The sequence below is a fragment of the Gracilinanus agilis genome, chromosome 6 (assembly GCF_016433145.1).
Source record: "Gracilinanus agilis isolate LMUSP501 chromosome 6, AgileGrace, whole genome shotgun sequence".
NCBI classification, from domain to species: Eukaryota; Metazoa; Chordata; class Mammalia; order Didelphimorphia; family Didelphidae; genus Gracilinanus; species Gracilinanus agilis.
This window is the reverse complement of record NC_058135.1, coordinates 39,961,272-39,977,544: the sequence shown is the minus strand read 5'-3', so window position 1 is coordinate 39,977,544 and position 16,273 is coordinate 39,961,272. Positions and strand designations below refer to the sequence as shown.

The 16,273-nt window shown below is 33.6% G+C and overlaps 1 protein-coding gene across 1 annotated transcript in view; it reads left to right on the top strand.

Annotated features, from left to right (window-relative positions):
- Positions 1–16,273, top strand: part of CDS1 (CDP-diacylglycerol synthase 1) — a 79,046-nt gene that overhangs the window by 47,881 nt on the left and 14,892 nt on the right. Inside the window, exons 9-12 of the mRNA XM_044681613.1 lie at positions 7,103–7,161; positions 9,987–10,069; positions 12,413–12,500; positions 14,658–14,726. Coding sequence (XP_044537548.1) covers positions 7,103–7,161; positions 9,987–10,069; positions 12,413–12,500; positions 14,658–14,726 — 299 coding nt within the window. The remainder of the gene's footprint in view (positions 1–7,102; positions 7,162–9,986; positions 10,070–12,412; positions 12,501–14,657; positions 14,727–16,273) is intronic.

Sequence of the window (16,273 nt, the reverse complement as noted above, 5' to 3'; positions counted from 1 at the left end):
CATCCAAAATAATTTCACCATTTCCCCCCTAAAGTCTATAAATTAATTAATTATTTTTTGGGTAATTTGATTGATAAAGCATTGAATAAGTAAATCAGTTTAAATAATTTCATTTTCACATCAGCTCGGCCTATGCATGAGCAATTAATATTTTTGTAGGTATTTCCATAAATTTTTTTGGTTTTGTGTTCATAGATTTTCTCTGTGTCTCAGGTATTTTATATATTCTCCATTTTGTCTCTTTCGTTTCTTTATCTCTTCCTGGTAGATTTTTATTGTTAATATACACACAGACTGATAGTGATTTATGAGGATTTTATTGTATAACCTACTGCTTTAATGAAGTTATTATTTCAGTTTAATTGACTCTAGGGTTTTCTTAGTAAATCTTCTCTCTCAAAAGAGATTATTCTATAGCTAGTACTATATCAAAAAGAAGTGATAATAATGGCCATTCTTGCTTTATACTGATCTTATCAGAAATACTCCTAGTATATCCACATTGCATATTATGCTTGCTTGTTTTTAGGTAGATATTAACATATTAAAGAAATACTATTTTCCCTAAAGTTTTAAATAGAAATGGTATTGTGGCAAATGTTTATTCTGTATCTATTGTGACAGTGGTTGCTAACTATTTTGTAATTTGCTTTATTATCACTTTTTCTTTTTTATCCTACTAATTTAATTTCCCTCTTTTAAGTTAGCTAATGGTTTAACTCTTAGGAGTCTTTTGAGATTAAAACAGCTCCTAGTTTGGGGGAGGCTTTACTTTAATTTTCAGATATTTTCATCTTTGTTCATCTTTTACATTTTTAAATTTTATATTTTGGTGTTTAATTTTTTAATTGGTTTTTAGGTTTGATTGGATGCATGGCCAACTCAGTTATTTGTCACTGAAGATGTTTAGAGAAATAAATTTTTCTCCCAAAGATTGCTTTGACTGTCTTCCCAAAATTTTTATAGGTTGTCTCATTGCATTATTTTTTTTGTTTGTTTGTTTGTTTGTTTGTTTTTTACACCCTTGTACCTCGGTGCATTGTCCCATAGGTGGAAGATTGGTAAGGGTGGGCAATGGGGGTCAAGTGACTTGCCCAGGGTCACACAGCTGGGAAGTGGCTGAGGCCGGGTTCGAACCCAGGACCTCCTGTCTCTAGGCCTGGCTCTCACTCCACTGAGCTACCCAGCTGCCCCTCATTGCATTATTTTTAATAAAACTATTGTTTTGTGACTTGCTCTTTGACCTACCAATTCTTTTGTATTAAATGAATTTCAAATTCTAACACAATTGTTTCTTATTAAATAAACCCTTTTATTTATCCATTAGAATAAGTTTTTAATATTTCTATTTTTTCTGCATTTGTTTCTGAAGGGTTTCTGAGCCTCTCATGAACATGGTCAGTTTTTGTGAAGGTACCATCCTCAGCCAAGAAATATGTGTACTCCTTTCTATTACTGTTTAGTAGTTGCCAGAGAACTATCATATCTAACTTTAAGTTTTTAATTTCTTGTTTATTTTTTGGTTAAATTTATCTAGATCTGAATGGGACACACTGACAGTTCCCCATTATTATAGTTTTACTGTCTATCCCTACACATATTTTTTTATGGTCCCTTTTTAGAATATTGACGTTTCCTCATTTGCTTCTTTAAATCAAGTATTTTTACTGCTGTCTTATCAAAAATCAAGCTCACTTCAATTTTTTTAGGTCAGTTGAAACATGATAAATTTTTATTCAATCTCTTATTTTCAAGGTGTGTCTTTTCTGTTTGAGGTGTATTTCTTGGAAATTATATAGTGTTAGATTCTGATTTCTAATCCATTCTGCTACCCATTTCTATTTTGTGGGTAAGTTTATAAGGTTTATTTCATTTATTCACTAATCTTTTCCTGAATCTACTCTGTTCCTCTGCCCTCCTGCCCCAGCCCACTCTGCTCTTTTTCCTTCTGTTTCCTTATTGAAGGTATTTCTGAACCCAGCTTTGTGTGTGTTCATGTGCGTCTTTGTGTCTATATGTCTATCTGTGTTCTGCTCTCCCTTGACCACTTCAGATGAAAGTGAGAGATAGGTATTGCTTACTTCCCTCCTACTCCTAATTTGTATCATCTTATATTTTACCTTAATTATATGAGAGAAGTTTCTCAAATCAGTAAGTATTTATCAAGTGCATACTATGTTCCAGGCATTGTGCTAAGCTCTGGGGATATAAAAACAGCACCTGCTCTTAAGGTCCTCACAGTCCAACAGCATGTGTACAACTATGTACCAACAAAATAAAGGATAAATTATAGATAATCAACAGAGGGAAAGCATGAGCATTAAGGGAAATTGGAAAAGGATTCATGTAGAAGGTGGAATCTTAGCAGAGGATTGAAAGAAACAAGAAACAAAGATGAAAAAGTAGATCATTCTAGACATAAGGAATAAACTGAAAATTCCTGCACTTATGAGATAGTGTCTACTTTAAGGAATATAGGGAGGAGAATAGTATCAATAAGATTAGAAGAGGGGTAGGTCTGGCTTAACCCTTATTGCCTAGCCCTTACCACTCTTCTGCCTTAGAACCAATACCCAGTATCGATTCTAAGACAGAAGGTAAGGGTTAAAAAAAAAAAAAAAAAGATTATCCCTTAGCTGATACTCTTATCCCCATTCAATTCCAGGACACAGTCATTAGGTGACATTCTAAGTCTGTACCTGGACTATAACCCTGTAGCTACTGGTTTGGCTTATATTCTTGCTTCCTGGGCTAGAGAACTGACTCTCCCTGTGTTTTCTTTTATCATTATTTGGTCTTGTCAGATCCTAGTTTGAGGAGAGAATGAGGCTGTATTGCTTCCTTCTACTCCAATATCTTGGCTGTTCTTTTCCCCAATTTAGATTTAATGTCAGTCAGCCAGTTAGAAAAGGCTGTGTGGATTCTCCTCTGGAGGCCATTAAGCAAAATCTTAATAAGCACTTGTTAGTTGTCCAAGACAAGAATTTGTCTCAGATATAGTTGGATTAGATGACTGCTGAAGCCCATTTTCTACTCTGTTATTTTATATATTTTTTGTGTATGTACGTCCACACACACACACACACACACATATAAATATATATATTTTTTAACCTATAAATTTCCTTTTTGTATTTACTTTTTTCAAGTTTTTTCTCCTCAGGTATGACCACCCCCTTTTGCTATTTGTTCCAAATTTCTCTTGCCTCTGTAGTTGCTAGAGTCACTTTATATATCTATTTCTTGGGGTGGGGTAGGGAGTAAAAGTTTAAAAGCAGCCAAATCAAACACATCCCTTTATCTTGAATGGGATGAAGCAAATATGGCTCATATTAGCCTTGGAACCCATTCCCTTCTGTAGTTCGGGTCTGGGATGCCCAGAGATCCTACTTTGGGGTATTGTTAGGACAAGAGAATTGTGGTAGTCTCACTCTGCCCTTTTCCTGCAGTCCTGAACTTAAGGATCTCTACCCTCTAGAAGTACAGTATGCTGTGGGTGAACTTCAGCCCCACTAATGTTCTGAAATGAGACTTAGTGCTGGGAATCACCCTCTCCGCCCCCTATTTCTTCCCAAATCCTCATCAGGGATTAATCTTGATTTTCTCCCTTTCTACAGTTCTGGACTTAGATATTATCTTTCTGACCTTTACAGCAGCCCTGGATAGGTACAAATAAGGATATTATACTCATGATCCTCCCCCTTCCAACACTTCCGGATTAAATTGCTGAGCAAGGTCCTCTCTGCATTAATTAACTCAGATATAAAATGAATAGTATGGGCCATTTTGTCCTTTCTTGATTGGGAGGTGGGAGGAGAACATCTAATTCCTGAGTGCTTCTAGTATATCTTTCCTCTTTGTTAAACATTTCCCATTTCTGGCAGAGCATTAGGAAGAGTTGAATTTATTTAGAATCTGTCATGTTTCCATCGTTGCTAGCTTTATTTTCAAAATGTGAGTTAGAGAAGTATAATAAAATATAAATGAAAAACCGAAAAGAGACAGATCAGTAAGCTATTGGTGCTACTGGCTCCATCATATAACTAACTCTCTTGGATTAAGGATTTTACAGGTCTGTTACCAGAATATGTGAAACAGCATCAGAGGAACCTTGATTTTCAGTTAAGCTGTATTTTTTTTATAATTCATTAAATCTTAAAATCGTTTAAAATAAACATTTATTTAAATAGTATAATAAAATCCTAAGTGATTGCTTCAATCAGAAGTATTGACACTCTTAAGTATCAATACAATTTAAGTTATCTTAAAGAAACTGGTAATTAGTGGAAATTAATGAGTAATAGAATCAAATACAGAAAGCAAGCTATTGTCATCACAGTGGGGAATGTATGTACATATTTATGAATAAAATATATAAGTAATTTTACTTTTTTTGTTTTATGAAAATCTCTTAATTTTCATAAAATTTTTAGAATTCAACTTTTTAAAATCTTATAATATTGCAATTGGAAGAATAACTTTCTAACCATAATAAATCAACTAAATACATGTTCTTACATTATCTGTTTGCCAACTGCATTCTATATTTACTAGATACATACATAACATATATTCATGCTTGATTAAAGGAAGAAACTCAAATATAGCTATGTTTTAGTTATGTATATAGGATATTAGTACTCAAGTGAAGGAAGAAACTTAAATAGTAAAATCTAGTCTCACTGATTGAGACTTACAACTGTGAATCCTTTGAGTCTCAGTTACTTTTTCCATAAAATAAGAGGATTGGACAAAAGTCACTTGAAATTCTAACATTCTATTAAGCTAAGAAGAAAGCAGTTGATAAAGCCTTTTATGAATGGTATTTTTTTTTGTGCGTGTGTGAAGTTTGAGATTGGCTTGGGAGATAAATATTACTACGTACTATATGTATATTTTAGTGCTATGCTATATAACTGAGGTAAAAGTAATGGTTGATTCCTAATTCTTCACACACAACTGTGCTTGTGTGTATAAGCTTGCCTCTTAGCGTTGTACATTTTGAAATAAACAAAAGAGGAGGCATCATGTTTTAGAAGATTCAATATGGACCTACTTCTGCTGTTCTCCAAGGTTCTGCAACCTGGATGAGGAATTGAGAAGGACCAAGACTATCAATAAATGCAAAAATTTGCTTGATCCTTTAAGATGTCAATTCCAATCCTTCCAATCTCTCAGGCCCCCACAAATTCTTCATCTTTAAAACAAGAGAGTGACCCTAATGACCACATCTTTGTCTAAGAAAAAGCATTCATTCTCTCATTCAAAGCCATTCCTCATATTCCTTGTGTATTTATTCAATAGCTACTATGTCCTAAGCCCTGCGGTTAGTGTTAGATGCTAGAGATGATACAGAAACAAAAATTAAACAAAAATGAAAGATCCTCTTTTTCTAATTGAAAGTTGCCTTTATGCTTTCTTCTTTATTCTACTGTTTCTTATTGCTCCTGTGCCCATACAAAATCTGCCTACACAGTTACCATTTGGTTTTGCACAGATTTTTAAACCTTAATTATGTAACCAAAGCAAAAACAATGAATCAAATTAGTCTAAGAAAGGAAATTTTCTTACTGAAGTTACTTATCAGCAAGCTAATATCTATTGATTATGGAGAATAGGAAAAGCAGAAATAAGAAATGTAGCTTTAGAACTACTTTGAATACCTTAAATTCAGTACATTAGGCAGATTTTTAAAAAATTCTATACCGACTTCATTTTTGTATCTGTTTATCTACATTATATTTTGAAATGCTGACTTCACATTAAGCAAACCATATCTTTTTTCAGTGCAATTGTATGCCACTTTTAGCAGGGTAACATTATAGAAGAAGGAAATGACAAATAACTCTATCTGCCCATCATCTTCCTTTCATCTCATTCTTTTTGCTCCTCTAACCTAGAGGGTTCAAATTATAGATTATTTGAAGGTGTTTGTTAATGAATCCTTTTTGTGAGGGTGATCTTAAGAGCACTGACAGTAAGAATAGCCTACAGACATATTGCATATGTAAACTTATAAAAAAGTGAATTAATTTTTTATGAATGGAAATGGGCTAATCGGTAAGTAAGTTTCCATCTTAATGAAGTAACAATATTAAGCTGAATTTCAGTTTTAAATGAAGTTGTTATAAACAAAAGCACTAAACATACTTTATCAGCATCTATTTGGGAGCAACACTTTTGAAATTTTCCTTTTTAAAAGAATTTAAGTTCACATTCTTGGTAAGCGCAACAAAAAAGTTAATAATTGTCTTTTATAGTTTTGATAAATAGCAATTTATTATATCAGTGATATAATAGCTTCATTAATAAGCTGTTATTTTAAATCATAGTAAGGGGTTAAAATATAGTATTTGCTTATGTAGTTTAGGAAATGATGAAGGCTATTATTTTGCTTTTTATCAAAACTATTCTTTGATAAAAAGAAGATTCAGGTTACTTTGCCCATGACAACAGGATGAGATAAGGAACATGATGTCTTAAAAGAGATTAGTTTTTAAGGTTGTATACTAAACTTTGAATTTGCATTTGAAACTAAATGAATTCATAGGGCAGAATCCTTTTAGTTGAATAATAAAAAGTATCACCATATATACACATAAATGGAATTTTATCTATTCAAATCATCTAGTGGAATTATTGAGTACCCACTATATGGTAAACTCTGTGTGGGATAAAAAAGAAACATACATTGTCCTTACAAAATATACAGTCTAACTGAGAAGTTTCCTTACAAACACTAGATGATCACTTAGATGGATTATAAAACTCAGAAAGATACAGTGTAACCCTCCCCAAATCTAAGGGAAGGTACTGAATTACAAAATTAATCCCAATGTTGCTATTCTTTACATGGTACCCCTTCATGCTATAGACCTGTGGGAGGCAGAAGACTTCTTCAGTGCCTCTTTACATTTAAATTGTTTTAGTTCATAATTCTAAAAGTCAGTAATAGAAGAAATGTCACAAAATAATATATGAGTGAATATAATTTGGACAAGGGTTCATTTTTATAACCAGAATTCTTGCCTATTTAAGCACAACTGTATATATTTAGGATAGAAAATTGCATATTTCATTTTTTTTCTTCTTTATTGTACAGGTTTCTGCATGTTTGTACTGAGCTTAGTGAAGAAACATTATCGTCTTCAATTTTACATGGTGCGTATTAGTCATTTTTTATGGTCGCTCACTGACTTGTTCTAAAAATCAGTACTTTTAAAATTTTCTTAGCTGTACTCTTGAGAAATTATACTGTTTTGAGCAGGTATATCTACTCTATCATATTAGACATTAGAAAAGGTCTTTTTGAATTTTGCTTTTCTCTTCAAAGATGCTAAATACAAATTATGAGGTAAGAAATTTAAATTTAAAACCCTTCAGTGTTGAAGTTTAAAACAATCTGTTATTTTGTTCTTCAAAATTAATGGACATTATTATTCATAACTTTAGAGATTTTACATCTATAATCCTTTAGTCCAATGATGGTCAAACTTTTTAAAGAGGGGCCCAAAGGAAAGGAAATGCTCGTCTGTCAGTCTGTTTCTAAGGCAACTCTAAGTTTCATTGTATTGTATCCTACTTATTATGTTTGTCAGATTAGGAATAATGTCAAGCAGCAGGATAGAACATTGCCAATCACTGCTTTAATCAGTTATATAGCTGGAAAACTTATACTATCCTCTGGGAGATTATTTTCATATGAAGTATTTACATCAATGATTCCCAAAGTGGGTGGCACCGCCCCCTGGTGGGTGCTGCAGCGATCCAGGGGGTGGTGGTGATGGCCACAGGTGCATTTGGGGGCGGTGAATAACTGTAAGGGGACGGTGATAGTATGTGACAGGGGGCGCTAAGTAATATTTTTTTCTGGAAAGAAGGCTGTAGGCCAAAAAAGTTTGGGAACTACTGCTTTAGAGGATAGTAGAGAGTATGTACATATTTGTGCATTGGTAGAATAATTTGTTACAAAAGCAGTAAGCTTCCTAGAACATGGATTTCCAGTCCTTCTACTAGAGACAGTGTGGCACAGTAGGACATGGATTCAGAACTTACACACACACACACACACACACACACACACACACATCCTATCCCACCCAGCTATCACCCCCTCCTCCAACCCCGCTCCCAGCCCCAATCATCTGGACACTCGCTAGCTATGTGACCATGGGTGAATCATCTCTCTGATACTTAGGATAGTCTCCAAGACTAATCTACAGTTATAGAAAAAGGCTTTCCTCTACATAAATGCATGTAGTTCCTATACTATTAAAATCCCATCATATAATTATAGATATAGAGCTAGAAGCTTGATGCCATCTAATCCAAACCACTCATATACAAGAGAAATCGAAGATCAGAAAGGATAAGTGACTCAAGGTCACACAAATTGTAAGAGGTCCTCTGACTTTAGGGTCCAGGCTCTGACCAGTGTTCTATGCTGTCCTCATATTAATGTATCTAATTCTTGGTTTATGGACCTTTATGCTTACATGTATTTTGAGCTTATTTCCTTACTCTTTAAATTATGAAATTAACATATTATAATATATAATAATGTAGCATGTTAAGGTTGTATTTGGTTTTGTGAATATATGTACAATTTTAAAGAATCCTTAAAGAATTACATTTTCAAGATTAGATTTTGAAAATATTTGTTGTGTTTTGTTTTTCTGACTATATGTTGAAAAGAGTGTCACATTCGTAATCAGAAGTCCTGGATTTAAATCTCACCTTTGTGACCTTGGGCAAGTCACTGCCCATCTGAGCCTCAGTTTTCTGAGGTCTAGATAGTCTTTCAAGCTCCTTTTAGCTCTAAATCCATGATCTTATAATCCAGCTAAGTGACCCAACTGATCATTAGTATAATTCCAATTGACAGAATAAATAAATAATAAAATATTAAAAGAATCTAGAAAACAACACAGTGATAAATATTTTTCAGCTTCACAGACTTTACCTCTTTGGCATCTAGAAGAGATTGTTGAAGGGGAAACGAACAATAATTCGATTTTCATTGTCAAAAAGCAACAGTGTATTCTGATATTCCAGAAATATCAAAGTTTTATTGTAGTCAACTGTGTTGTTTTCTTTCTTTTTAAAATCTTGACCTTCCATCTTATTGGCTCCAAGGCAGAAAAGCAGTAAGCACTAGGCAATGGGGGTCAAGTGACTTGTCCAGGGTCACATAACTAGGAAGTGTCTGAGGCCACATTTGAACCCAGGACTTTCAGTCTCTAGGCCTGGCTCTCCATCCACTGAGCCATCCAGCCACCCATATTGGGTTGGTTTTTTTTTAAATAAATTTTCTGAGTTTAAGTAAAATTCATTGTTTTCTTTGGTAATTTCCCTTCATTTCTCTACATTTAAGTAAAAGTGTGTCAAAGATCATTGAAATGCCAAAAGAAGTAAGCAGCTTGTTGGAAACAAAGAATGCTAAAGCTTCATTTAAGCTACCAATTGAAGAAAATGCAGTGGAATCCACAGAAAAGTTTCAAACTTACAGGGCATCTTTTGATAGATGTTCAATTAATTTGAATAGTTAAAAGTTAAGAAAAATTACTTGTCCTTCTTTAGGCAGTTTTTAGCTTATAGTGTGTGAGGAATGTAAGTATTCAAAATGTTCCCTATACTCTTAGCACACAAATAGTACCATGATACTTCACGCTGGTAGTACCATACTAGTCTCTTAAATTCCTCATTTCGATTTTAACTTCATATATATTTGTTTATATAGCATATCACTATATTGACTTATTGTTTGCTCAAGAGTTTTTCAAAATTTGGATGTTTTTAAATCACATGATTAAAAAGTATTTTCCTAGCTTTTCAGGAAACATCAGCAGAGTTGTGTTATATGCTGCCTAAGTACAACATTAAGAAATATTAATGTGCTTAAAACATTTTCTTATTCCCTCAGCTTTTTTTAGGTGTTCTGACTTATGTAGTATTCACTAATGGTTATATTGTTGCACTATTAACAGTTCGCATGGACTCATGTCACTTTGCTGATAACTGTAACTCAGTCTCATCTTGTCATCCAGAATCTGTTTGAAGGCATGATATGGTAAGGGGAGCAAGAATAAATCGTTTTCTTATGGTGTTAGCATTTTACTTTTTGTTATTGTTATTTAAAATATTTCTCTCAAAAAATAAGTTGACTCCAGAGGAACTGGAGACACTTTCCTATGTAATTTAAACATTCTATCAAACACTTTAACATTCAAAAATCTTACTAATTTCAGCTTGCTAATATCTAATTCCACTCAATTAAAATGTATCTTTATTTGCTTGGTATTTGACAGTGAAGGACCAAATCTTTAATGGCATACTTCTAATCACTTAAAGCATTATATTATAGTGCCTTTTATTTATTCAGATACTATCTTCTTATTCAGATTATAAATAAAACTTGGAAAGTTTCTCCAAAAGCAACAAAAAAAATAAACTAAATTTCCATATGATGGAAAGCTACAGTCCTCTTTTAAGGTCCTAGTGGTGAAAAAAAACCCTAGAGTTCTTTAAGGAAATGCCAACAAAACAAACTATGACATATACTACCAAGACATCATCTTCATGTATGGATTTGTTGATTAATTGCATGTTTGTCTGATAGCCTACCTAACTAAACTAACTGGCTCACAAGATAGATCACAGGGTCAAAGCAATTTATCTGCCCAGTAAGATGTTTAAGGATTGTTACTAGAGCTAATGCTCAATTCTGAAGAAATCATGGATCCTTAAAATGTTGAAGGAACAGGAACAATGCATTTTCCCCAAATATCTTATAAACATGAGCTGAATGTGAAAAGTTATAGTTCCTTTACAAAGCATTTGGCCATGTGATAAACTGAAAAAATTGTGTGTGTGTGTGTGTGTGTGTGTGTGTGTGTGTGTGTGTGTGTGTAATGTATGTTTTCATTGTCCTACTGGGATTCTGGAGTTCCAATTTAATGAGTCACAGATCTGTAAAATAGATTTATAAAAAGATAGGATGATGGAAAGGATTTTGTAAGTATTGATTATAGTTATGGTTGGGGAAAATATTCAGAAATTCTATCTCCACGAATTTTTAAACTCAGTAGTTTAAAATAAACTAAATAGCTTATACGTAAGCATTTTTATTAATTGAGATGAACTAAAAAAGACAGTTTAAAATTAATTTCACACAAAAAAATTATGATTGAATCAATTTTTTCCTCTTTATTTTTAAATATTTTTCCATGTTTACATGATTCATTTTCTTTCCTTCTCTCTCCCAGAGCTGACAAGCAATTCCACTGGTTTATACAAATGCTGTCACTTGATACCTATTTCCATATTATTTATTTTTGCTATAGAGCAAATTTTTAAGGCCTAAACCCAAAATCATATACCCATATATATGTGATAAGTGATGTCATATATTTTGGTTTTGCATTTCTACTCTCAATAGTTTTTTTCTCTCAATGTGGATAGCATTCTTTTACGTGTCCTTCAGGAGTATCTTGGCTTGTTGCATTTGCTACTAGTAGCAAAGTCTTTTACATTGGATTTTTCCACAATGTTTTACTTTTTGCGTTCGATATTCTTCTGGTTCTGCTCATTTCACTCTGCATCAGTTCATTGAGGTTCTCCCAGTTCACATGGAAAGCCTCCAGATCATGATTAAATCAATTTTTAATGAATCATTTTAAATTTAGGGTTTATTAAAGTTAACTAAGTATTCTGTCAACTTCACAGATGTCAAACTAGTTAGATAGCTAATATGAATCCTAGAAGATTCTAACATAATTCTGCAACAGTGCTTCAAAACATGGTTTCTTTGGTGTTTTGAGCACTCTGTCCACTGTCATAATGGAAGCCCTTTTGAAAATGTGTTGCCCTATAGTCAACTTGATTATCAGCCTTTATTTTGTTAGTCTTGTCCTCACATTTCTGTCTTGTTCTATCCCTGTAGTCACTCTTTGCCACTTGGCAGCTCTTGGCAAAGCTTAAGGGAATTAATGGTCTTCAAAAGAAAATTGTTCATAGTGTAGCATGGATCTTTTTAACATACTTTTTATATAGGCAATAGACTTTTTAAAATGTTAGTCAGTTCTTGTAAAATAAACCTAACCCATGATTTGATTTCCTAGTAATATAACTAATCTTCATGGCTTTGGTGTTTAAATCTGCCCCATTCTTTGATTTTGCTTTTTATGTTAAAGGATTTTACTACTTATTATTTTTAAGTTTGGTTTTCAGACCATGTTTAAATTGCTCTTTTGGAAAAATCAATTGTTGCTTATCCATTAGCCCAGTGCTAATGATTCTGCAGTGCTCCAAGCTGGGATGTAAACACCTGTATTATTGCCATTGGTTGTTGAGTAATAATTTTGTAGGAGTACTTGATCAAGTCACCTCTTTTTTTTCTGTGGACTCTTTTAAGGTTTCTTGTTCCAATATCAAGTGTTATCTGCAATGACATTACAGCCTACCTTTTTGGATTCTTCTTTGGGAGAACTCCTTTAATTAAGGTAATGTAAAAATATAGCCAGGTAGTTACTGTACATTTTTTAAGAAAGAAAAGAACATAACAAAGCTCAAAACTGTTAGAATGTGTTAGAAATTTTCAAAGCAACAAAACTTCATATGTCTCTAGATATAAAAGAAAGTGGAAGGATTGGAGGGAGAGTCAAAAGTATATTTAGACAATAAAGAGAAGATCTTGGCTCAGAAGCCTTCACAACATAAGAATACTTGGAGTAGCATGTATAAAATATTGCCAGAAAAGCAGAATGGTGCCAGACTGTGGAGGGCCTTGAATGTCAGGACCCAGAGAAAAGAATAACATAACTAAATATGTAAGAAAAATTATGCTGGCATCTATCTGTAGGAGGGACTTGGGGGACAGGGGAGGAGATTTATGGAAACAGAGAATGAGAGCCTTCCTTGTGCAGTAGTTGTAGGACTAGAGAAAAAAAAAATAAAGAGATGCTTCTGAGATTGGACTGAGTAACAAGGTACAGGAAAAAGAAGACTCAAAGAGAATCCCAAGGTTTAAATGTAAGAATTTGAATGGCCACACATCCTCCCTCCAAAATGAAATTAAGAGGAAAAGCAGATTTATGAGATGATGATTAGCAATTCATGTTGTGATATGTTGCATTTGTAATGCTGATGGGACTTCAAATAGAGATTTCATGTGAGAGTTTGGATCTAAAGTTTAAAACAAAGATCAGGGCCAAAGATGTAGATGTGATCACTTTTTGCATTGAAATTTTAATAATTGAAGCATCGGGAGTGGGTAAGAAGGCCCTCTGCTCTCTATCTCTACCTCCTTTGACAAAGGTCAGAATATAGGAGAATGGATGCCTTAAGGCTGAGGAAGAGAACCAGAATATTATTTACTCCATGAAGAAAGGACCCTAGACAACAGTATCAATGCTCAGATAGATCAAGGGAGGTGAAAACCAGTGGGGCAAGTTTGGGTTGGAAGTTGGATTTTGGATTTGTCAAGTAAGTTGACCTTGTTAACATTTGGGAGAATGGTTTCTGGGGATCACTGGGAGAAGGAAGGCAGTTAGGAGCTAAGGAGACACTGGATATTTGGGAAATAAAAGCATTATATATATACAGCTTCATGAAATTCTGCATTATTCTTATCCATTTCTTCCCATTGTACCACAGACCCTTCAAATTTCTCCCATCTCTTCCTATTATGAGCTCTTGTAGGAAAAAGTATTCCTGTCATTGAATTCTGATAGATTATCTGGCAATGTGACCTTCCAAGGCAAAAATATGCTATAACAAAAGATCTGCATTTTATGATATAATCACCTAACTATGAGACCTCAGCATAGGCCTAAGACTGATAAGAAATAAAATTCAAATAAATAAAATAATTTTTAAAATACAGTGAAGATATTTAGTATTCTTAATTGCCCTGGTTCCCCTGGTAACCAAATTTTTGGTTTTTTATTTTGATCACCAAGTAAATACTCCTGTTGCTGCATATAAAACCTTATTATAAAAGGTGTAACTTTAGTATTTGGAATTAATTATCAATTTGTGTATAGATCTTGTGTATAGAAACCAAAGAATTTATCCAAAGAATTTGCAGCGTAGTCATGAAATCTCACAATTCAGTCTGATATGTTAAGACTCTTTGAGAAAACATTTCTATAGTTATAAAAGTATTTTATCCTTTTGAGGAATTGTGGTGTTAAACCTAGAATTAAAAAAATTCAGTATGTTGAATAATATTCTGTATTTTTTGAATATTCACTGTGATTAATATTTATCTTATTGGGTTTATGTTATCTATTACTATAAGACATGTATTGAAATAAGTATTAGAAAAGGATACCTGAGTCTTTTTATTAAGGGGATTAGAAATCAAGGACATGAGAAGTATGTATTACAAGAATACAAAAACATATAACTAATAATTATTTGAGTACCATACTAGGAATTTGATAAAAGTAATAGTAAATTAGGGGAGGGGGAAATTTTAAGTAAGTGTAGAATTATCAGTGTAATTTGAATGAAGCAAGGTGAGGAAAAGATGACAAATTTTCAGGATGCTAGAAGCCTTGAATTAGGGCTTCAAATATACATATCTTTAAAATTAGTAATTTATCTTACCTTTTTTTTGTTGTTCATTTGTTTGGTGGTGGGGGGTCCTCTGTCAGCTATCTCCTAAAAAGACGTGGGAAGGATTCATTGGAGGATTCTTTTCCACAGTTGTCTTTGGATTCATTGTGAGTATTTCCAAAATCTTTTATGTCTTTCTTTGATTCTTTCATGCTTTTGCAAAATTATAGCGTTTGTCTCTTTGTTCTGAATCAGAACTGATTAATACTGGTCAAATTATTGTATTAGTAAATGTAAAGTAAAACTAAAAGTTTGGGAGCAGATAAAAAAGCTGTGTATACTATCCCATCTCTTGCCAGGCTATCAATCCACTGAGCTACCCAGTTGCCCCCTAGTGTTTTTTTTTTTTTTAATAAATCTTTTCCCTCCCATTCTGGTATAAGATATGTGAGTGAGATGAATGAAGGAAATGATAGTGGAAGAGAAAAAAAAAAAAGGTAAATGTCACCAGATAAAAAAATATGGCACTTTAAAATTATTTTATTTATCTATTTGTTCCCCCCCCATGGTTACATGATTCTTGTTGTCTCCCCTTTTCCCTCCCCACTCCTAGTGTTGACAAGCAATTTCACTGGGATATATATGGGTGTGTGTGTGTGTGTATAGATAATAAATATATATATTATCACTAGATACCTATTTCCATACTATTCATTTTTGTAATAGTCTTTTAAAACCAAAACCCCAAATCCTATACCCATATAAACAAGTGATAAATCATATATTTTCTTCTGAATTTCTACTCCCAGTTTTTTCTCTAGATGTGGATAGCATTCTTTCTCATAAGTCCCTCAGAGCTTTCCTGGATCATTGTATTGCTGTTAGTAGCAAAGTCAATTACATTTGATTGTCCCACAGTGTTTCAGTTTCTGTGTATATTGTTCTCCCTGTTCATTTTACTCCACATCAGTTCATAAAGGTCTTTCTAGTTCTTATAGAAATCAAGTTGTTCATCATTCCTCATAGCACAATGGTATTCCATCACCATCATATGCCACAGTTTGTTCAGCCATTCCCCAGTAGAAGGGCATCCCCTCATTTTCCAATTTTTTGCCACTACAAAAAAGCACAACCTATAAATATTTTTGTACAAATAGAACCTTTCCCTTTTGTGTGTGTGTGTGTGTGTGTGTGTGTGTGTGTGTGTGTGTGTGTGTGTGTGTGTCTCTTTTGGGATACAAACCCAGTAATAGTATCGCTGGGTCAGAGGACATGCATTCTTTTAAAGCCCTTTGGGCATAATTCCAAATGTGGCACTTTTTAAAAAAAAATTTTTTTTTATTATTTTAAACCCTTAACTTCTGTGTATTGACTTATAGGTGGAAGAGTGGTAAGGGTAGGCAATGGGGGTCAAGTGACTTGCCCAGGGTCACACAGCTGGGAAGTGTCTGAGGCCGGATTTGAACCTAGGACCTCCCGTCTCTAGGCCTGGCTCTCAATCCACTGAGCTACCCAGCTGCCCCCGAGGCACTTTTTTATAATGCTAACTGCGGAAATTATGGTTTTATAAGTGACAAGGATAAAGGGCATAGTTAGTTGAAGTTTGCTGAGAGCCAAGAATGCCAAAATTATCTTTCGTTTAATTGGAAATCAAGATTTGGATAATTTTCAGCACAATCCTAATCTTCAAAGTAGCAAGTGTTTAAAAATTGAA